General features: G+C 37.5%; 1 protein-coding gene across 4 annotated transcripts in view; it reads left to right on the top strand.

The window, feature by feature from the left end:
• The window catches only part of TMCO1 (transmembrane and coiled-coil domains 1), a 53,214-nt gene that overhangs the window by 7,959 nt on the left and 21,056 nt on the right, over positions 1 to 24,199 (top strand). For all 4 annotated transcript variants that reach the window (XR_010841725.1, XM_059054447.2, XM_067040118.1 and 1 more), the window contains exons 3-5: positions 1,964 to 2,023; positions 14,046 to 14,092; positions 15,698 to 15,765. Coding sequence is in view for 3 of the 4 variants with exons in the window: in XM_059054447.2 (XP_058910430.1) it covers positions 1,964 to 2,023; positions 14,046 to 14,092; positions 15,698 to 15,765 (175 nt within the window). In the remaining variant the exon portion in view is untranslated. The remainder of the gene's footprint in view (positions 1 to 1,963; positions 2,024 to 14,045; positions 14,093 to 15,697; positions 15,766 to 24,199) is intronic.

Below are 24,199 nucleotides of genomic sequence, written 5' to 3'. Positions count from 1 at the left end.
TTGCACTGTGCGTGCTTCTCATTGTGGTGGCTTCTCTTGTTGCAGAGCATGGGCTCTAGGCGTGCGGGCTTCAGTAGTTGTGGCACGTGGGCTCAGTAGTTGTGGCTCGTGGGCTCTAGAGCGCAGTCTTGGTAGTTGTGGCGCACGGGCTTAGTTGCCCTGCGGCATGTGGGATCTTCGCAGACCGGGGCTTGAACCTGTGTCCCCTGCATTGGCAGGCGGATTCTTAACCACTGCGCCACCAGGGAAGTCCAGTATCTCCATTTCTTGTTATGGGGTGAGGTTCTGGTGAATAAATATCAGGAAAAAGAGTTTCTTCGCAACTTCATGAGGTTAAAAAACCATTAGGTTAATTTATATTATCCCTAGAAAAGATTTATCTAGTCTTTATCCAGTGTGCTAGAAGATCAGGTTAATGTTCATTGTATCATCTTATGTTTCTATTCTCTAGCCTTCTGACTTTTTATTTTTCCCCTTTGCTTTTTATGCAGTCATGGTTAAATGCCAAGTAGCTGTGTTATAGTCCTTCTGAGGTGGGAAAGAAGTATTTTTTGTTTCTTTAGTTAATAATTGTGATAAAGAATAAAGCATCAATGTTTCTGTCCGTTTTGTCTTTTAAAATGTTATTTCTGTAACATCTTGTAGAATTTGACTTAATTTCCTTTTATGATCTCATACTAATAAATAAATCTTGGGACTTCCTGGTGGTCTTGTGACCACCAGGAATCTGGTGGTCTTGGGACTTCCCTGGTCCAGTGGTTAAGACTCCGAGCTTCCACTGCAGGGCACACGGGTTAGATCCCTGGTCAGGGAACTAAGATCCTACATGCTACCTGGTGCGGCCAAACAAACAAAAAAAACCTCTTTTTTCCCCCTATATATGTCATGTTTTATCTTTTTATCTACCTAGAACAGTACCTGTCACTTAGACACCCAATACATATATTCACGCACACACATTTTATTATAGTCAGAACTTTGCCATTTTATTTTAGTCAGAACTTTACCATTTTATTTGTAATAGTGGAGTTAAATTGAAGTTTATATCTCTTTGATAAAGGAGTAACACCAATTTTGCTTTTAGAATTCAGCATACTTAATATAATAAGGGAAAGATTCCTACCTGCCAATTCTCTTTAATGCAGCTTTTAGAAATAATACATGTACTGTACTATTTGCTAGTAAAGGAAGTATACTAAGATAATATAAGAAACAAATAATGTAAATAGAGTAAAGGTAATTTTTGGTGTATCTATTGCTAGTCCATTCATAGGTGATTAAAGATAGTAAATATAAAATATAAATACGTTAACACTATTCTTTTTCAAAAGCTTACTCTTACTCTATCGTCATACTAATTGAAAAACCTCAAAAAAATTGGTCTTAGCTTTTTTGGCTCTCCTGATCTTCCTACCTTGTGTATGTGTTGCCATTTTTCTATACTATAATTGTTACTTGATTATGTGTCCTCACTAAATTGCGTTTTAGAAGGCAAGGATCATGTTTATCTTTTTATTTACTTAGAATGGTGCCTGTTAACTTAGGCAGCCAATAACTGAATGAATGAATGCCCACATTCTATGGTGAATATGAGAATGGCACTACAATTAATTACCTGAGAGAGCAGAATTTTAAAATTATGCTTCGACTCTACCTAAGGCAATCACCCACAGCTAATGGTCTGAAAATCATCTCAGTTTTGATTATGACTTTGTGTTTATAAAGTCCTTTATGGGTATTTAATTAATGATGCTTACAATATTGCTGTTTTATTTTTAGAATATTGTGTCTACCTTTTATTGTCAGCAGGTGTGGGAGCATACCAGTTAACCATGACCATAATCAAAGGCAGCATGTAACTTTCTTGTAAGCTTCTTTCATTGGTTCAGCTGTGATAAAACATCCTTTGTTTCTTTTGTTTAATGCATAATTAATTTTTACTGTGTTACTATGTTGTTTACAGTGGAAAAGAAGAAGGAAACAATAACAGAGTCAGCTGGTCGACAACAAAAAAAGAAAATCGGTAAGATGAGTTATTGGTATACAAAATATTGAGGTTTCTTGGAAGAAATAAATTCTTAGATAATGAAAATGTAATAAAGTATTTAATAGTGGTAACATGTTTGTATAGTTTTATTGTCTACAAAGCACTTGCATATGTTATCTTACTTGATTCTCTCTGCTTGTTTTTGCTCTTAGGTTTGAGATTTCAGTTTAGTGAAATGGTGGTGACAGTCATGGCTTTTGAACTTGGCTGAAGGTTCTTGGCATAGTTTGTAAAAGGTTATTGTTTTTCTAATCTGAGATGATTATTTCCAGTTAAGTCTGAGTTACTTGTATTTATTGTTGCCATAGCTTCTTTACTGAGAATTGACTGGTGATGGAGATCTACCAAAATGTAGGAAATTTTCTGCTGAGTAATTTTACCTAGTCTGCAAAATAATTATATGTTTTTGGTTTTCCAGTGTAATTTAGAATTTAATTACAGAATGTAGTTCAGTTCCAAAAAGACAATTTATAAATGACTGCATGTGATTTGTGTTTATACTTTATGATGCTTCCTTATTCTACATTCAGAACGAAATGGTTGTGAAATTGTGTATTTGGCTCAGAAACTACGTCTCTGTGCCTAGGTCACTGCTGTTAAAACCTGGGAGATTACTCTACCAGCCTGGACTATACTAGTGTTCTGTTCTGGTTAAAGCTTTTCAATTTAGTGTAGGGGTATCAGATGTGTTCTAAATGGCCTATTCATTTAGTTCCATGGCAGGATGCTACTGTACATCTACTCTGTATGTGTCAGTCACTCTGGTGGGCATTGGAGAAACAAAGTAGGAAAAAATTCTGTGTTTTAAGACAGAGGTCCCCAACCCCTGGACCACGGACCATTATGGGGCCACACAGCAGGAGGTGAGTGGTGGGTGGTTGAGGGAGCAAAGCTTCATCTGCCACTCCCCATCACTTCTCATCGTATGCACTACCACCTGAACCATCCCCACACACACCCCCGCCCTCCTCGTCTGTGGAAAAATTGTCTTCCACGAGACCGGTCCCTGGTGCCAGAAAGGTTGGGGACTGCTGTTTTAAGAGGTCTAAAGAGGAAAAACATATGAATGCAGTGTAATACTTACTTTTTAGAGAGATATTCTGAGTGTCATAAAAGTAAAGAAGAAAGGATATCCAAACCAATCTAGGGGATCAGGTTTTCTTTAAGAGATAATGCTTAAGCTGAATCTTGAAGCTTTAGTGTGCGTTAACTAAGTAAAAGTATAAATAAATAAAATACTGGTCAGTTGAGTTCTTACCATCTGCAACACCCTGAAGTAAGCACTTGACATATTTTTTAATTCTCTTAATGGTATGTGGTAGTGAACAGTGTTACCTCAATTTTAGAGATGAGAAAATTGAGGTTGAAGTAACTTACTCTTGGTCATTCAGTGGTATGATGGATTAAGTCAGTGGTAGAGAAGGGGTTTGAACCTAGTCATTCATAACTTTAAGAATCAGCAGTTTTGGGCTTCCCTGGTGGCGCAGTGGTTGAGAATCCGCCTGTCGATGCAGGGGACACGGGTTCGTGCCCCGGTCCGGGAGGATCCCACGTGCCGCGGAGCGGCTGGGCCCGTGAGCCATGGCCGCTGGGCCTGCGCGTCCGGAGCCTGTGCTCCGCAATGGGAGAGGCCACAACAGTGAGAGGCCCGCGTACCGCAAAAAAAAAAAAAAAAAAAAAAAAAAAAAAAAAAAAAAAAAAAAAAAAAAAAAAAGAATCAGCAGTTTTTTTAAATAAATTTATTTATTTATTTATGTTTGGCTGCTTTGGGTCTTCATTGCTGTACATGGGCTTTCTCTAGTTGCAGCGAGTGGGGGCTACCCTTCTTTGCAGTGCACAGGCTTCTCATTGCGGTGACTTCTCTTGTTGTGGAGCACGGCTCTAGGCACACGGGCTCAGTGGCTTGCAGGCTCTAGAGCACAGGTCAGTAGTTGTGGCACACGGGCTTAGTTGCTCCACGGCATCTGGGGTCTTCCCAGACCAGGGCCTGAACCTATGTTCCCTGCATTGGCAGACGGATTCTTAAGCACTGCGCCACCAGGGAAGTCCCAAGAATCTGCATTTTTAAGCCTTGTATATTCTTGGTAGAAGGATAGGCATATGCAGAAGCATAGAGGGATCAAATAGCAAGGTATATACCTGGAACTATAAATAGTTTAGTATAACAAATAAAAAAGAAGGTATGTGTAAAGTACAAGCAAACAAGGCTAGAGAAATAAGTAGGGCCTAGTTCATAAAGATCTTTATAAATTAAACTAAGGTAAGGAGGTTAACGTATGCAGAAGTCTTTCCATAACCATTGAGGGATTTAAACAGAGATTTGAAATCAAATTTTAAGGAAGACAACTTTGACAATAGTTTGGAGGATAAATCACAGAGGGGTCATTCTGGAGGCAGGGAAGTTATGAGGCTTTTTAAGTATACTAGGCATACAAATGGCAAGAACCTGAACCTAGGCAGTGACAATGGGAATGGTGCAGATTCAGTGGATATAGAGGAAGTAGATGTAACAGGACTTGAAGGCCTTTTTTTTTTTCTTAATTTTATTTATTTATTTGGCTGCATTGGGTCTTCGTTGCTGTGCACAGGCTTTTTCTAGCTGCAGCGAGCAGGGGCTACTCTTCATTGCAGTGCGTGGGCTTCTCATTGCGATGGCTTCTCTTCGTTGCGGAGCACAGGCTCTAGGTGCGCGGGCTTCAGTAGTTGTGGCACGCAGGCTCACTAGTTGTGGCTCGTGGGCTCTAGAGCACAGGCTCAGTAGTTGTGGCGCATGGTCTTATTTGCTCCATAGCATGTGGGATCTTCCTGGACCAGGGATCGAACCCAAGTCCCCTGCATTGGCAGGCGGATTCTTAACCACTGTGCCAGCAGGGAAGTCCCAGGACTTGCAGACTTTTTAGATGTAGGGTATGTAGAGAGGAATGAGTCTGGGAAAAAGCCCAGATTTCTGATTAGGAGAGGAAATATCGGAGAAGTTGTAGATTGGGACGAGGAAGAGGAGAGGATGATTTCAGGTTTGAACATGTTAGATTTGCAGTGTTTGTGTGACAGTAGGGCGGAAATACTTAGTACACTGTTGGGTGTATGGTGTGGAGCTGGCAGAGAGATAAAGGCTACAAACAGAATTTAGAATCATATGATTATAACTTATAATTAAGTCCACAAAGTAAATGAAATCACACAGGGAGACCATATAAAGCAAGAAAAGCAAAGGGCTGAGGATGGAGAGAGTCTTGAGACATAGAAATTTAAGGGGTAGCAGAAGAAGTGGAGCTTGAAAAAGTATTGCCAGAGAAGTTGGAAAGGAGTTGTGTCACGGAAGTTGAGGGGAGAGTTTCAGAGGACAGGAAGGGTTAGAGGCTGGGTGTTAAATATCTAAGAGGCAAAACAGAGATAATTAGTGATTTAGCAAGAATAAGTTCAGTGGCATGATAAGGGATAGAAGCCAGATTGTATAGATTAGGGAGATAATGCATGGTGAGGAAGTGAAGACATTGAACATGGGTAATTCTTTGGAGTAGCTTTGCTATAAAGGATAGGCAAGATATAAAAATGGAAGGCACATTACCCACTACCCTTAAAATTGACAACACAAACTATCTATACTCAAATTATTTTACCATGGAATGCTGCCTTGAATTGTTTGCTCACCAAAATGTCATCAGAAGGTAAAAGAAATAATATTTATGAAGAGTTGCTTATGAAAATCTACTAGGAGTTACAAGACATAATATTTGTTAGAATTTGCTTGAAGGACAAACATCCTATCCATTCTGTAGATTTATAAATTTTACTCCTAAATTAAACCAGACTATCAGAAATCTTTAAACCTAAACTTGTATTGTTTTGGACTTTATACAATTGCTTCTACTCTATTATTCCTTGGCATTTGTACTATTAGACATGTCATGAAAAACTCAGCCAGATAAAATTTACTGTAGTGCTGCTATGGACTTTTTTTTTTTTTTTTTTTTGGTACGCGGGCCTCTCACCGTTGCGGCCTCTCCCATTGCAGAGCACAGGCTCCGGACGCGCAGGCTCAGCGGCCATGGCCCACGGGCCCAGCCGCTCCGCCGCACGTGGGATCCTCCCGGACCGGGGCACGAACCCACGTCCCCTGCATCGGCAGGCAGACTCTCAACCACTGCGCCACCAGGGAAGCCCTATGGACTAATTTTGAGAACATTATCTACAACATTACACAATACCCCTTTGATGAGAAATTATGGAAATTTTCTAGTAGTTTTCAATGTCAAGACAAGCATTGATTCTCATAAATAATTGATTTATTTTTTATCTTATTGCCCCTGTGCTTGAACTGATGGTTTTTCCCTCCACTTTGAGATTGGCTGCTAATAAGCATAGAGTCAGATTTGCTATTCATCTCCAGCAACTTTATAAGACCAGTTAAATGTATTTTTGTATACTGACCCTATCTACAATTTTGTTATTATGCAACCCTTACTTTCCCTTTGCTCAGATTCCCTACTTTGGTTTCTTTAAATATATATATATATATATATATATATATATATATATATATATGACTTACCTGGTGGCACACAGGTTAAGAATCCACCTGCCAATGCAGGGGACACGGGTACAAGCCCTGGTCCAGGGAGATCCCACATGCTGCAGAGCAGCTAAGCCTGCGCGCCACAACTACTGAGCCTGCGCTCTAGAGCCTGCGAGCCATAACTACTGAAGCCCGAGTGCCTAGAGACTGTGCTCCGCAACAAGAGAAGCCACCGCAGTGAGAAGCCCGTGCACAGCAACAAAGAGTAGCCCCTGCTCGCCGCAACTAGAGAAAGCCCGTGTGCAGCAATGAAAACCCAAGGCAGCCAAAAATAAATAAATGAATTTATTTTTAAAAAACCAAACATATATATACAGTAATTGGGAGACTATAAAGAATGATATTGCTGCATTGAAAGAAGGGAGTTTTTAGTAAGAGGTGTGTGGTCAGCAATATTCAGTGTTTCAGAGAAGCAAAATGTCATTGATATCACTAGGTGAAGCTCTTAGAGATAATGGTCTTGGATAGAGACATTAATTTGAAACTGAGGTGTCTGAAGATTTTATGTTTCCCATTCTTAATTTCAGGAGCAGATGTTTTGGTTATTTTACATTTCCATCTCATAAAAAAGAAACTACTTTTTTTTTCTTTGTTTGTTTTTTTTTTTTTTTTGCGGTATGCGGGCCTCTCACTGCTGTGGCCTCTCCCGTCGCGGAGCACAGGCTCCGGACGCGCAGGCTCAGCGGCATGTGGGCTCTTCCCGGACCGGGGCACGAACCCGCGTCCCCTGCATCGGCAGGCGAATCCCCAACCACTGCGCCACCAGGGAAGCCCAAGAAACTACTTTTGATGTATGAATTTTATTTAGATATTTTGACTGAAGTCAAGTTACCTCAAGTAATGAGGAATTTAAGGATATATGTGATCCAGAACTCAGGAAAAGCTGAACTAATTGATTACAGGAATGCAGGAACTGTGTTAAAGCAATTCCTGCAGGCAGAGCAGGCCCTGGGATAAAGCCAGACATTGGGCTCTACTATTAATTTATAGTACTTCTCTCTCCTCTGTTGTTCAACTTCTGCACTTTCTCTGCAGTGCTTCCCTAACATTTAATTTTTGCCTGCGCCTAACTTTGGCTTGTCTCCTCTGATTCTTTCTATATCAGTATTACTCATAATGTGCTCTCTAGGCCACCTATATCAGTATTGCTTGAGATACTTGTTACAAATGAAGGGTTTTGAGTCTTACTCCCAGGCTTTACTGAATCAGAATTTCTGGACATGGGACACAGGAGCCTGCTTTTTTAACAAGTTTGCCCAGATAATTTTTAGACAAACTAAAGTTCAAGAGCCAGTTCTACATTACTATTTTGCTGTTTCTGCTCCCACAGTTAAATGATTTACTTTCCCAAGATTTCCTGGTTTACATTACTGAAAGAAGGAATCCAACTAGCTCAACTCATCTTTTTATGCCATAGGTCATGGGTAAGCCTGTGGATTGGCCTCCTTTTTGGTCAGTAGTGGTAGGGCAGGGGGTGTTAGGAATCTTCATAAGGTTGAACCTAAACAAAAACTATGATGAGAGGGAGATATTCCCCAGAAGGTGGCCAGAGAAGGGAGAGCAGGCATTCTGAAGCTTTGCTGAATGGAGTGTGTTATCTCCTTTCTTGGTGACTTGGAAATATAGGAGGACATTTCTGAAATTTATTTGGGGCCCCTGAATTAATATATTTATTCTAGACGTTTATCTATGCTATTTGGATTTTCTATAAAAGAAGGCTGTATCAGGCATTTCATTTAAATTTTGCTTCTCCCAATCTACATGAAATTTTAAAGGCATGTTATTAATTGGTTTTTCATTCAAGACAACTCAGAATATAGAAATGTCATGGTATACCTAACTCATTTAAGCTATAGAGAAGCATCTGCTATTTTGATCATCTCTTCCTTATTTGAAAATGTTCCCCATCTCCCAAACTGTCGGTTTGATCAGACTACCCAGTTGCCCTGTGAGTACTTTAATTGATTTATATTCTTTGACAGAAAAGTCACTGGTTATTTATTTTTTTATTAAAAAATATTTTTTTGGCTGCATTGGATCTTCGTTGCTGTGCGTGGGCTTTCTCTAGTTGTGGTGAGCAGAGGCTACTCTGTTGCAGTGCACGGGCTTCTCATTATGGTGGCTTCTCCTGTTGTTGAGCATGGGCTCTAGGCGTGCGGGCTTCAGTAGTTGTGGCATGTCAGCTCAGTAATTGTGGCTTGTGGGCTTTAGAGCGCAGGCTCAGTAGTTGTGGTGCCCGGGATTAGTTGCTCCGTGGCATGTGGGATCTTCCTGGACCAGGGCTCAAACCCATGTCCCCTGCATTGGCAGGCAGATTCTTAACCACTGCGCCACCAGGGAAGTCCCGTCACTGGTTATTGACTAAGGTAAATGATGACGTGTTCCTTTCTTAGTTAAATTATATTATCTTATTGTACAAAGCCTAATGCTGTGAAATAAAAATGTGTGATAGATTGGCTTGAGGTTTGTTCATTCTTTGGTCAGAATGGATGTCATCGTTGCTACTAGTGTATTCCAATAGCTACAAGAAATGTAGCTTCTTTTTAATTGGAGTATTCCCTTTTAGAATTTTAATGTTTCCTTTTGTCTATCATCTTGGATAATAAATCATCCTAGGATATAAATATATCTCCTTTATACTTCCAGTTTTTTTCTCTCCATGAAATTTCCTCATATTTCATAGAGGGTGTATTCCAAAAGTTCAGTAGTGAAAGGGTATATAGAATTCCTTTCAAATGGAGGAATTGAGGTATGATTCTCCTCTGTATTAAATCCTGAGGTTCTGAATGGCATAAACAATAGTTCACACAGGACAAGTGAACACTGAGTGACATGGAATATTTATTTCCAGCACTCGGCTTGGAACCTTTAAATTCTAGATCTTCAGGGGAGGTGTAGAAGGTTTTAGACATACGTTTTCTCCCTCCTGATGTCAACATAACATTGAAAGATGGGTTGGGAAGTTCAACCACCTTGGAAGCCTTGGGCTTCTAGATGTTGAGTTTTCTCAAAGGAGAAAACTAAGGGCGAGTGAACCTTAGGAGGAGGTTCACTAGCTGTACTTCTTTTAAGTAACACACCACCAAGATGAAAATAACATTAGACTGAGACAGTGACTTCCCAACTTTATTGGGACCAAGAAACAACTTTATGAGAGGAGTTATGCTAGTTAACTGACAACAGTTAAGGGCTAAGTTACACACAGAGCAATAGAGAACCAGTCAATCACTTTTACTTATTTCAGTATACTCTTAACTATTTGGGGTACTAGAAGTTAAGAGTTAACTAGCTACCTTTTATTGCATCATCTCAGCCAAAACTGTTCTCATAATTACATGAAGCATTATGCTCAAATATTTGATTGCTAATAAACAATATAAATCATTTCAAAATAAATTGTTTGCACTTATTTTTAATTACTAATGTGACTTTCCCAGAAATTATTCACTTGAGGAAACAAAGTTTCTTGATAAGGGAAAAGCAGGTTGTTTAAAAAAAGATACTTTTTTCAATACAGTTTATTAGAAGTTGGATTATTCTTATAAAACCATGTATTACATGGTGGTTATATTGACAAACCTGTCTTTATAAGCTTATTTAACCTATAATGTAAAAATTTTATTTTTAGGGACAATAGTTGGTTTTGTTTTTGTTCCTCTTTTGTATTGCTGGTAATTAAAAGCAGAATTGGTTAGGAAATAACATTTAAAATTTACTTAAATCATTGAGACTTAAAGAAAAGTAGATTTGATGTTTCATTTCTCATTGTGTCTAACAGAATATCCTTGTAAAACTTCAATCTTATATTTTAAAATAATGAGAATGAATAGAATAAATCTTTGCCTAGCAGTTTTATTTGAGTCAGGGTTTGGTAGTCATAATGGAAGAGAGATAAAGAAGGAGTTTAATAATTTTCTAAGACCGGAAAGAAGAAAATAAAGAGGGTAAAAGAGAACGTGGGTATTGAGAGAGAGAGAGAGAGATTAGGAGGATCTGAGAAACAATTAACTGAGCTGGGAATGGAGAAAACTGAAAATGGAAAAACTTTAGATTAGGCATTGGGGTTAGTGGAGAGAAGGGGAGGTATATAAACCTAACTGTGGCTTTATGGAGATATTTACAAGTTTATAGTTGGTAACTTGGGGAGTACCTGAAATTGCTTCCCTATTGGTAACATTTCTATTAGATCAGGTTTGCTGTTTCCCACATGGGCATTTCTGGATTTCTGAAAACTCTTTCATTGTCTAGGACTTTAAATGTTAAAGTCCTTGTAGTGTTTATGCTTCTTGAGGCATCTTAGCATTTCCTACCAACTAAGCACATCAAGGTCATAAGAAACTTGACTCTGTTTCTTTTATCCCCTCCAAAACCAGATGAATGTTAACTTATTTCTGAATTATTTGAAACCAACAAAACCTTTATTTGTATATGGTGGGCACCTAAAAACAATTTGAGTTGAAAAATCTTCAGGAACCAAGCACAGTAGTGTTGGGATATATCATAAACCTGTACTGCTGTATTCTTCTTAAGCCACGTATACATACAGTCTACCTTGACACTACATATGGTTAAAGCTTCTGTTCGGACATAATTGAAAAAAGTGGAATAGAACTTCATAAAAACTGTGTCACTTTAGTGTCCTCTCAGCCTTTCAGGCTTTAAGTGCCTCTTCAGGCTACCAGCTTTATCATGAAAGACTCCTGTCCCTGGAAAGGGATTTTTGGTGTACGGTATCTTCAGATCAGCTTTTATTATATTGCTGATTCATTAAGCAATATTGAGCATATACTACAATACTGAGCAACTAACTACTTTCCTGTTACTGAGGATACAAAGATGAAGAAGTCCTTGTCCTCCAGGAGCCTGCCATCTAGTTGCATTGTTAAGTACATAAACAGATCATTATAACAAAATGTATAAACTTGGTGAGTATAATGATAGAGATGTTCTTGGAATATTCTGGAAGCATGAAGAAAGGACTTCTAATCCAGTGTCTAAGACTGAATTGTCCAATACAGCAGCCTGTAGCTACATTTAACTGTTCAGATGTTAAATTAATTAAAATTATTAATAAATGAAATTGAAATTTTAGTTCCTCAATCATACTGGTCACATTTCATTGCTCAGTAGCTACATGTAGCTAGTGACTACTGTATTGACAGCACAGATGTAGGATATTTTCATAATTGTAGAAAGCTTTTTAGAATAGTATTGCTTAAGGAATCAAGATTGTCAAAAGGAGGTGACACAAGAGCTGAGGCTTAAAAGTTGAGTACAGGCTAGCCAGGAAAGGGTTTGATGGGGTAAGATAAAACAGTCTAGGTGGAAGTAGGGTAGCCAACCATCCCAATTTGTCTAGTCCGAGGAGTTTGTTGGGATGTGAGATTTTCAGAGCTAAAACTGGAACAATCCAGAGAAAGCTGGGACACTTGGTCACCCAAGGTAGAAGAGACTTTATGAACAAATACACTGAATCAAGAGAAAAGCATATACACAGGAACTTAAAGTTGTTTGGTATTGTAAGAACATAAAAATTTATGGGAGTGGTTGGAAATGTGGCTGCAGAAGTAAGCAGGGGCCAGATACAGGACTTGCCGGTGATAGTGAAACATGATCTTAGGACTTGCCTGGCAGTTCAGTTGTTAAGACTCCAGGCTTCCACAGCAGGGGGTGTGGAATCCCTCTTTGGGCAGCTAAGATCCCACATGCCACGTGGTGTGGCCAAAAAAAAAAGAAACATGATCTTGTAGGGATGAAAAGCCATGGAAGGATTTTAAGCTGGGGACTATCATTATTTTGTTCAGTTTTGCCTGACTGCATTTATGTGGAAGATGGATTTGCCGGAACAAGTTTGGAGGCAGATCTGTTAGGAGACTTGAAAGTAATATAGGTAAGAGATGTTAGAAATCCTAACTAAGGAAGTGATAGTAAGGAGGAGGGGAAGAGGTGGATTTCAAAAGTATTTATGAGGTATAATTAATAGAATTTGGTGTTTGATTGAAGACAGAGTAGGGAGTCAAGGATGTGCCAAGGTTTCTAGCATAGATGCTTTTCTGTACCTTTCTTTTCACGTCTCAGTGGTAGTCCTTTTCTCCCTCTACTCGGTTTTATGCCTGTTTACCTTCTTACCTTCTACCCAATCTTCAAACACCCAATTTTAAAAAGTCTTACTACATTTTAAGAGGGCTGCTCAGGTAGAAAAAGAGCTCTAGCCCCCGAGATACACCTTAGTTCCACCCCATTTTGTTCATTTTCTTCCATATATCTTCATAATCCCCACTTTCTCCTGCCTGTATCCTTTCCTCCCAGGGAGAACAAACTGGATAGGAAAGGTTTAGGACAAGGAAGCATATATTCATCTCACCGTACATTGTTTGGAAACCGCAGACTCCAGTCTGCGGTTCCTGTAGGCCTGTTCTTCCTTCCTTTCCTTTAACTGCCTAACTTGCAGCTCTCACACCAGTTTCATATATTCCAATTGTATATTTTTTATTTTAGAGGGTATTATATTTTAATTTCATAATCTAACTGTGGAAGTGAGGATTTGTGTGTGTTTTGTTCATTCATTTATCCCTAGTGCTCAGAAAAGTGCTCGGCATTTAGTAGGTAATCAATAAGTATTTGTTGAATAAATTGATCCTGGTGATAAAAATGTATAATCAAAGAAAGCAGTAGCATAGTATATATAGAGATCATTGGGTTGGGAGTTGGGAAACTTGGATTCTCGTCCTGGCTTTGGCCTAAAATACCTGGGTGGTCTCTGAGAAGTCACTTCTCCTTTGCTGGGCCTCAGTTTCTTCATAAGTACAATAAAGTCCCTTACGTTGATGGAATACAGTAAATAAGGTCATTAATGTACAGCTGAGACTTCTTTAGCAGTTTAGGTTCTGTGTATATAACAATTTTCTTGAAATATATGTCACATTTCCTAGCTTTTCAAGTGACTTAACTATGAAACTATGCTTATTTTTAGATTGATTTGACTGTAATACGAAAGAACCTGAATCTTAAATTCATCTTAATTGGCTTTTAATTTTTAGACTCCATGCTCTCTTAAAGAAACTGAAAGAGAGGGGAAAAATCATAACAGATGGGTAATTAATACTTGAAATATAAGTACAGTCATTATGGTTATACTTCCTTTTGATGTAATGTAAGAGTATATCTTAATGTAAAGAGTCCAGACACTTAAAGTTTAAATTAAACTTTAAATATTTTTATTTATTTAATTTGAACTATTTTGGTGCCCTGCTGCATTTAAATTTTCTGTTAGTACAAAGTATACAGTATTCCATGTATTCAGCTTATCTTATTAAGTGATACTGCAACAGAAATGCTATTATAGTCATCAGGCAGTGACTGTTTAACATCTGCTTTGTACTCAGCGCTGTGTATATTAACCAGTTCATTAATTCTTTACAGAGCGGCAAGAAGAGAAACTGAAGAATAATAACAGGGATCTATCAATGGTAAGAGTCCTAAATATAACTTCATGATAAACCACATGTTTTTCAGCAAAAGACCCTGATTTTCATTAAGTACACTGCACTTACCTTTTCAGAAATTTATAGTTATGCAGGCTATAAATAATATCATGGTTGTTCCTGGACCAGATAGAAGTGAAAATATGCTACTGGGCTGAAGCTTCGTGTTAGCAATATGAATAATTTTTTTTTTAGGCTCTCTCAAAGTCATAGTTTGTCCCATTCACACAGTTTTTATTATCTTCCCCCTTACGTTTTCAAATGAAGTAGCTTATTTTCTTTTTCGTCCTCATGTTATTGCTGAATCTTTGGCTTTATGGTGACCTGGTAATCCCAAATAGGAGTTGGAGCATCATAGATGGCCTTTATTGTGGCCTTTATTCTTTAAGAGGCCTTTTGATCTGAGGGTGAGGCATATCATAAAGTGTAAGGAAAAGTGATTTTATTAGCCATTTACTCATTATTTATAAAGAGTAGAGTTCAAGCATGTCTTTCTTTTGCTTTTTTTTGTTTTTTTTTTGGTGGTACGCGGGCCTCTCACTGTTGTGGCCTCTCACTGTTGTGGCCTCTCCTGTTGCGGAGCACAGGCTCCGGACGCGTAGGCTCAGCGGCTGTGGCTCACGGGCCCAGCCGCTCCACAGCATGTGGAATCTTCCCAGACTGGGGCACGAACCCGTGTCCCCTGCATCGGCAGGCGGATTCTCAACCACTGCACCACCAGGGAAGCCCCAAGCATGTCTTTCTGAGGTATAGGTAGGCTAATTATATGGCTTGACTTATTTTTCTACTTAATTTCTGTATATTCAACACAGGACATCTAAACTGTACAACAGTTGTCTTTTGCTTACCAAGAGACCTTTGCTATATTATTTTATCTTCTGTTTCTTGAAATTCTTATTAAGAAAGATCATAATTTAGAAGTGCATTTTTTTGAAAATAACTTTTCTCTTGTCACAATTATTACATGTTAATGAGACCAAATTTGGAAACTGCAGAAAGAAGAGATAAAAATTGCTGATAAACTGTTAATCTTATATCTTTATGATCATTTATTTGTTAATACTTTTATGGGACATATAATTAAGAAGGAAGTTAGCTGCAAGAAACAAAATGCTTAATAATGGCTTAAACATATAAAATTTTTTTCACTTGCTCAAGAGGTGCAGAGGTTGGTAGTCCTGGGCTGCTGTGGCAGCATAGTAATGTCACCAAGGACTCAGGTTAACCTTCCTTAGCTTATGGTCGTTTGGTTGTTTGATGGTGCTTTACTGTCAGGCATTATGTTCTTCATTCCAGGCAAGAAGTATGGGCAAAAGGCCTAAAGGGATGCTAGCCAAGTTTGTCCCTTTTAAAAGTTTTGGTTGGTACTTACATCTCATTGGCCAGAGTTGGGTCATATGACCACCCCAATACTATTCATCAGAAGCTGGCAAGGAGAAGAGGCCTTGGAGGTGGAGGGTGGGTTAGCTAATAAACAGCCTTTTGCCAAGGAGCATCTTTTAAAAATGACATGAAACCAAAACTTTTGGGGTGAGCTTTAGTGGTGGTTTTTCTCTAGTGTAAAATAACAATTTGTTGGTTTCCTTCCAGGTTCGAATGAAATCCATGTTTGCAATTGGCTTTTGTTTTACTGCCCTAATGGGAATGTTTAATTCTATGTGAGTAGCCTTTTATATGGTTTTATCTAAATATTGCTCTATTTAGTATATATGTGTGTATATGTGAACAATTAGCTTTTTTGGTAATATTTTGATATTTCAAATTTACAGAAGAGTTATAAGAATAGTACATTTGATTAACCAGATTCACAATTGTTAACCTTTTGCCTCATTTGCTTTCCTTTTTTCTCTGTTTCTCCATATCATATATGTACTCATTAATACATTATTTGTATATTTTTCTGAATCATTCAAGAGTTTGTTGTAGGCCTCATGCCCCTTTACCCATAACACTAAAGTGTGTATTTCCTAAGAACATGGACATTCTCTTACTTAACCTCAATCCAGTTATCAAAATCAAGGGAAATTTAATTTTGATGGAATACAATTATATGATAACTTTCTCACCCTCTTAATATTGAGGATATCTTATGTGTAAGGTAAAGACTAAGGTTTTATGGGTCCTCTAAAAAGAATTTAATATGTCTCCTGGTTTTTAAGTTCCTTACTAACAAACTGCTTCAAAATGAAAGTAGTCCTACAGAGATGTTTTGACTCTTAAAATAGGGTCTTAACAACTATAATCTTGTCTAATGATAAGGTAGGTTACTATTGTCTAAACTAGCATATAGCAGGCCTGAGTAATTGTGGGACTGCTTTTGACAGAAGCTGGGAAGATATCCAGAGATGACAAGCTGTCATTTATTACCTTTCAGAGCTCTCCTGAACTATCCCACGCATTTTCCTCACTTGCTCTTTTCCTTCCCTTTCTCCTACTCTTCCTCCCCTGCTTCATTTCTACCTGTCTCTTTCTCTCCTTGTACCCACCCCCCACCCCACCTCCAGTCTGTTCTTCTCTTCCCACCTGTCAGGGGCCTACTTTGTGCCAGGCATTGTGCTAGGTATCAGAATATAACAAATAAGATGTGTTCCCTGCCCTCAGTAATAACAAAATTTTATAGAAAGAAAGGACAAACAAATCAATACATTGATGGATGTTACAATAGATGTGTGTGTGTGTGTGTGTGTGTGTGTGTGTGTGTGTGTGTGTGTGTGTGTGTGAAATATAGTAGGGGGTAAAGGGGAGTGGTTATTTTTATTTAGGTGAGGCACCAAAGGGAATGTCCAAAATGATTTTAATACAAAATTTCCACTTAACTAGTGATTACTAAAATCATAGACCTTTAGTGCTGAAAAGGACCTTTGGAAGATTAAATAACTTGCCCAAGGTCTCTAGAAGTTTCATAATTTCTAACTTATAACTCTAAACTCAGTATCCTTTTTTCACTGCTTTGCTTTCTCTCATTTCTTGGGTATATATCACCATGGATTACCAGGCAAACCAAACACCGAAAGATTTTGTAGTTAACTAGTAAGCTTCATTGGTACAACTCAAATACTCAAATATTCTTTAATTTGTCAAATTCTGGACAGTATAGAGCTAGCTAAGTACTCATCTATATTTTAAAAATTTGATGTTTAACGTTTTATTTTTCTCATACTTCTGATTTTTAAAATAATATTTTTATAGGTTAGTGGTGTGTGTGTGTATAGCTATTCGTATTGGTCTTGGCTTTATTGTGTGATACCTACAATAAATTTGAATCACTGCTTTGCTTGAAGTTCAGCATTTGATTTTTATTCCTTAGTCTTATGTACAGGTGGGTTCTAACGAAATAGGCTGATTAAGAAAGAACTGTGGGGGGCTTCCCTGGTGGCGCAGTGGTTGAGAGTCCGCCTGCCGATGCAGGAGACACGGGTTCGTGCCCTGGTCCGGGAGGATCCCACATGCCGCGGAGCAGCTGGGCCTGTGAGCTATGGCCGCTGGGCCTGTGCGTCCGGAGCCTGTGCTCCGCAACGGGAGAGGCCACAACAGTGAGGGGCCCGCATACCGCAAAAAAAAAAAAAAAAAAAAAGAAAGAACTGTGGGGAATATAGCCAATATTTTATAATAACTCTAAATGGAGTATAATCTTTAAAATCACTATGTTGTACACCGGAAACTTATGTAATATTGTAAATCAACTATACCTGAATTTTTAAAAAAAGAAAAGGAAGAAAGAATGGTGGCCATTTCTACCAGTGGTAATGCTGCCTTCTATTCATGTGATTCCCTTTCTTAATGTTATTTGTGAACATATCGTGGTATGAATGGCTGCTCTATGGGAAGGGCATCTGATTCAAATATATTTTTCTCCCAATGCCATATTTTTCCCCTCAGGTGTAACCTTTTATTACATTTTTTCTGTAATCATTGAAGTAATAAATTCTTACTGGAAAAATTCCAATAATATATAAATGTGTAAAATATAAAGTAAAGATCACTCTGCCTTCCTCAAATGAGCACGTGTCCTTTCAAGATTTGTATTTCTTCTCTCCGTATACAAACATTTAGATATTTGTATGTATTAATTTTTATACCCCAAAATGTTTGTTTTGTAACGTGCTGTAGTTACCTGTGATAATTTTTTAAATACAGTATGTGTAACTCTTGCGTAATCATTTTTAGAGGATTTTTATTTTTAAAAAAATTTTTTTAAAATTTATATTTTTATTTTTTTTTGACTGCATTGGGTCTTCATTGCTGCATGCAGGCTAGGATTTTTTAAATTATTTATTTATTTATTTATTTGGTGGCACCAGGTCTTAGTTGTGGCTCATGGGCTCCTTGGTTGTGGCATGTGAACTCTTAGTTGCAGCATGTATGTGGGATCTAGTTCCCCGACCAGGGATTAAACCTGGACCACCTGCATTGGGAGGGCAGAGTCTTAACCACTGTGCCACCAGGGAAGTCCCATCTTGCATAATCATTTTTAATGTCTGTCAGTATTCCATTGAATGGATGTACCCTAACTTATATAATCTATTAATCTTCACACAGAATTTTCACAGGTAGTATGTACACCAGTGTATACTTATTTTTCCCTCAGGCATATCCTAGAAGTATTGCTTAGGTGAAATTTTTTTTTGGCCTTGCCGCACAGCATGCGGGATCTTAGTTTACCTGACCAGGGATTGAACCCGCGACCCCATGCAGTGGAAGCGCGGAGTCTTAACCACTGAACTTCCAGGGAATTCCCCTAGAAAGGTTTTTATTAATTTATATTTTTCAATTATTGCCGTCAGTACTTGTGAGTGGTTCTTTCTTCATATATTTGTCATCACTGGGAATTATGTATCTGTTTAATATTTGCAAATCTAATAGCTAAAAAATAATATTTCTTTTAAAATTTGTATTTCTTGTGAGATGTAGCATATTTTCATATACTTATTATGTTTATCTATTTCTAAATTTCTAGTTCATGTTCTTTCTCTTATTTTCTTTTTATAAGAATTTTTTATTTATTGAGACTATTAAGCTCTCTTTTTGAGATATATGGGCAATGTTAATTTTTATGTCAAATCTGTTACTCTTTTCTGTTATATAAATAGTGCCTTTCTCATACCAGATTATATAAATTTTTTCTACTTTTTATTTTTTATATTTAAATTTTGTTTCATCTGTAATTTTTTTAGTGGTTAGTTTCCAACTTTACCAAGTACTTAGCTATTGTTAATACCAGGTAGGGAACAAATAATATATTTTCCCTGATGATTTGAAATGACTAGTTTATGATATATCAGGTAGCTTCCCAAAGCTTATGCAGTAGATCTTAACCAGGAGTGTGCATCAGAACCAAAGTTTAAAAAGAAAAAGAATTTTCTTATACTAGTAATATACAAGTACTTTTAAAAAATTCAGACAGTACAGAATAATGTAGAATAAAAAGTGAAAGTGAACCCAGATGAGTTGAAAACTTACCTCCACACAGAAACCTACACACAGATGTTTATTGCAGCTTGATAATTGCCAAAACTTGGAAGCAACCAAGATGTTTTTCAGTTGGTAAACGGATAAACTGTGGAACATCCAGACAGTGGAGTGTTATTCATTGCTAAAAAGAAATGGGCTATTGACCATGCAAAGAACTGGAGAAACCTTAAGTGCATATTACTAAGTGAAAGAAATCAACCTGAAAAGGCTATGTACTACATGATTACAACTATATGACATTCTAGAAAGGGCAAAGCTCTGGAGACAGTAAAAAGGTCAGTGGTTGCCAGGGATTAGGTGTGAGGGAGGGATGAATAAGCAGAGCACAGAGGATTTTTTAGTGTGAAACTATTCTGTGTGATACTTAATGGTGATACATGTTGCTATACATTTATTAAAACCCAAGAGTGAACCCTTATGTAAACTATGGACTTTGGGTGATAATGAGGTGCCATTGCAGGTTCATCAGTTGGCAATTATGAATAATGCTTCCATAAACATCTGTGTGCAGGTTTTTTTTGTGAACAGGTTTTCACCTCCTTTGGATAGATACCAAGGAGCATGGTTGCCAAATGGTATTCATGTTTTTTTTCTGGTCTTTGTGCCCAGACCAGAAATTTAAATATATATCTATATGTAAGTATATATATAAATATATATATACTTACATATATACATTTAAATATATATAAACATATATATTTAATCTATTTAAATATATATATATTTCTTATGTCTAGGACTGTGAGCACCTAGAAGTTAAAGAATGTATCTCTATTTTTATAAGCTGGTATGTGGAAACTCTAGTACATTTTTTTCTTTTTTTGGTGAACAAATTCCAAGTTTTATTTCACATATATTGAAAAGCAGACATTTCAGATCTGATGTTCAGAATATCCAATCTATAAGATTCAATGCTATCTTCATATCCTCAGATAAAACGTCATTGTTCATGTGACATGACAGTCCAGACAATATAGCTGGGATTGAAACCGAATGCACCCCTTTCTTTTTCTTTTCATTAAAAATATTAGCAAATAATAATTTAATCAAAATTTAATCATATTTGTATATGAATTTTAAATTTAAATGGAAAAAAAAGGGAAAAAAAAGTATAGGAAAAAACCCCCACCATCCCTCAGCAGTTCTAAATAAAAGTAATGTGGGTGTCAATTATTACAGTCTAGTACATATTTTGATTGTATTGAACAGTCACTATTCATTTTTTGCATAATTTCTCTTAGTTTCACCTTGATCATCTGTTTATTATAGAATGGAATACATTATCTCTAATATCCATTTTAATCTTAAAATTGTTGATAAGAAAAAAGCCTCAAGTTAGACTAAGATGGGAAGGACCTGAGCTTCCGGATTGCCAGAGTAGCAACAAGAGGCACCAAATTCAGCTATTTATTTGTCTTTGGCTTCTCTTCTGGATCATTTCCATAAAGCTGAAACATTAAATCTTAGAATTAGAAGTGATCTTAAAAGTCATTTAACACATTACTTCTGTGTCAATATGGAAATCCCTCCAATAATACCTCTAGCAGATAATTTTCCATTATTTCTAATCATTTTCAATGATGAGGAGCTTGATGGTTTCTGAGATAATATAGTTTTACTGAGTAGTATTTAGGGTTTGAAAGCGGTTCCTTTTACTGGGCCAAAATATGCCTGCTTGTTCTTCTGTTCCTGAGCAGTGGTCCTGCTCTCTGGAACTGCAGAGAGTAAGTTCACTTAAAGAAATAATCGACCTATTATAAACTGTCTCTCTCGTTGCACCTTTTTCTTTCTCTCCCTAACTCTTTTCATTATTAGGCTACACACCAGTAATGGTGTCTTTTCTTAGCTATTCCTGTGGCAAGCCTCTAATCTCCTGGAAAAATTAATTTGAAGGGTTTTTTCTTCACATTTGTGGCTGGTTTAAGGTCTCATCGTACTAAATGTTCAGTTTCACATAAATGAATAACTCACTTATAGGACATGAAAGGTTTTCTCTCTCCTTTTTCTTTTAAAGCTTTTTTCCAGCTTTATTGAGATATATAATGACTTATAATATAGAATATTGTGTACGTTTAAGGTGTACAGAGTGATAATTTGATACACATACATATTGCGAAATGATTACCACAGTAAGGTCAGTTAGCAAATCCTTCATCTCACATAAATATCATTTTGTTGTGGTGGCGGTGAGAACAATTAAGACTTACTCTCTTAGCTTTCAATTATATAATACAGTATTAACTATAATTACTATGCTGTACATTAGAAGCCCAGAGCTTATTCATCTTAAAATTGGAAGTTTGTACCCTTTTACCAGTATCTCCCCATTTCCCTCAACCCCTGTCCTCTGGCAACCACTAATCTAATTCTCTGTTTCCATGAGTTCAGCTTTTTTAGATTCCACATATGATGTTGTACAGTATTTGTCTTTCTCTGTCAGACTTGTATACAGTATATATATCACATTTTCTTTATCCGTTCATCTGTCGGTGGACACTTAGGTTGTTTCCGTATCTTGGTTCTTATGAATAATACTGCAATGACATGGGAGTACAGATCTCTTTGAGATAGTAGTTTATTTCAATTCCTTTGGCTAAATAGCTAGAAATGGGATTTCTGGATCATATGGTGGTTCTACTTTTAATTTTTTGAGGAACATCCATATTGTTTTTCATAGTAGCTGTACCAATTTACATTCCCAGCAATAGTGCCCAGGGGTTCCCTTTTCTCCACATCCTTGCCAGCATTTGTTATCTCTTGTCCTTTTGATAGTAGTCATTCTGACAGGCATGAGGTGAAAACTCATTGTAGTTTTGATTTGCATTTCCCTGATGGTTGGTAATGTTGACCACCTTTTCATGTACTTCTTGGCCATTTGTATGTCTTGTTTGGAAAAATGTCTATTCAGATCTTCTGCCCACTTTTTAATTGGATTATTTCATGTTTTGTTTTGTTTTGTTTTGTTTTGCTATTGAGTTGTACAAATTCCTTATATATTTTGGATATTAACCCCTTATCAGATATATAGTCTGTGAATATTTTCTCCCATTTCATAGTTTGCCTTTTCATTTTGTTGTTTCTTTTGCTGTGCAGAAGCTTTTTAGTTTGATGTAGTCACATTTGTTGATTTTTTGTTGCTTGTGCTTTTGGTGTCATATCCGAAAAAATCATTGCCAAGACCAATGTCAAGGAGCTTTTTTCCCTATGTTTTCTTCTAGAAGTTTTACAGTTTCAGGTCTCATGTTTAAGTCCTTAATCCATTTTGAGTTAATTTTTGTGAGTAGTGTATGATGGGGGGGTACAGTGTAATTCTTTTGCATGTGAATATCCAGTTTACCCAGCACCATTTATTGAAGAGAGTATCCTTTTCCCCACTGAGCATTTCTGGCTCTTGTCAGATATTAGTTGACTGGGTTTATTTCTGGGCTCTCTATTCTATTCTCTTGGTCTGCATGTCTATTTTTGTGCCAGTAATATATTGGTTTGATTACTATAGCGTTGTAACTTAGTTTGAAATCAGGAAGTTGGATGCCTCCAGCTTTCTCAAGATTGCTTTGCCTATTCAAGATCTTTTGTGGTTCCATATGAGTTTTAGTATGGATGTTTCTATTTTTGTGAAAAGTAGAGTTTTGATTAGAGATTGTATTGGATCTATAGATGACTTTGTTGTTGTTGTTGTTTTTAATAAATCTATTTATTTTATTTCTTTATTTTTGGCTGCAATGGGTCTTCGTTCCTGTGCACGGACTTCCTCCAGTTGCAAGGAGTGGGGGCTACGCTTTTTTTTTTTTTGCGGTACGTGGGCCTCTCACTGTTGTGGCCTCTCCCGTTGCGGAGCACAGGCTCTGGATGCACAGGCTCAGCAGCCATGGCTCACGGGCCTAGCCGCTCCGCAGCACGTGGGATCCTCCCGGACCAGGGCATGAAACAGTGTCCCCTGCATGGGCAGGCGGACTCTCAACCACTGCACCACCAGGGAAGCCCATGGCGGGGCTACTCTTCATTGCAATGCACAGGCTTCTCATTGTGGTGGCTTCTCTTGTTGTGGAGCACGGGCTCTAGGCATGCGGGCCTCAGTAGTTGTGGCTCATGGGCTCTAGAGCACAGGCTCAGTAGTTGTGGCACACGGGCTTATTTGCTCCATAGCATGTGGGATCTTCCCGGACCAGGGCTTGTACCTGTGTCCCTTACATTGGCAGATGGATTCTTAACCATTGTGCCACCAGGGAAGCCCTGTAGATGACTTTATATTGTATGGACATTTTAACAATATTAACTCTTCCAGTCTATGAACATGGATGTCTTTCCATAATTTGTGTCTTATTCAGTTTCTTTATCAATGTTTTATAGTTTTCAGTGTATATATCTTTCACCTCCTCGATTAAATTTATTCCTAAGTATTTTATTGTTTTTGATGCTGTTGTAGATGGGATTGTTTTATTTTTTTTTCATATAGTTCATTGTTAGTGTATAGAAATGCAACTAATTTTGTATGTTGATTTCCATCCTGAAACTTTACTGAATTCATTTATTAGTTGTAAAAGATTTTCTTTTTGGTTACAATTTCAAGTCAAAAATGTCAAGGAATAAAATGACTATATAAGATGAATTTGTTGG

Source organism: Kogia breviceps, chromosome 1 (assembly GCF_026419965.1).
Source record: "Kogia breviceps isolate mKogBre1 chromosome 1, mKogBre1 haplotype 1, whole genome shotgun sequence".
Taxonomy (NCBI): domain Eukaryota; kingdom Metazoa; phylum Chordata; class Mammalia; order Artiodactyla; family Physeteridae; genus Kogia; species Kogia breviceps.
The sequence above is the reverse complement of the archived record's forward strand: the minus strand, read 5'-3'. Positions and strand labels throughout refer to the sequence as shown.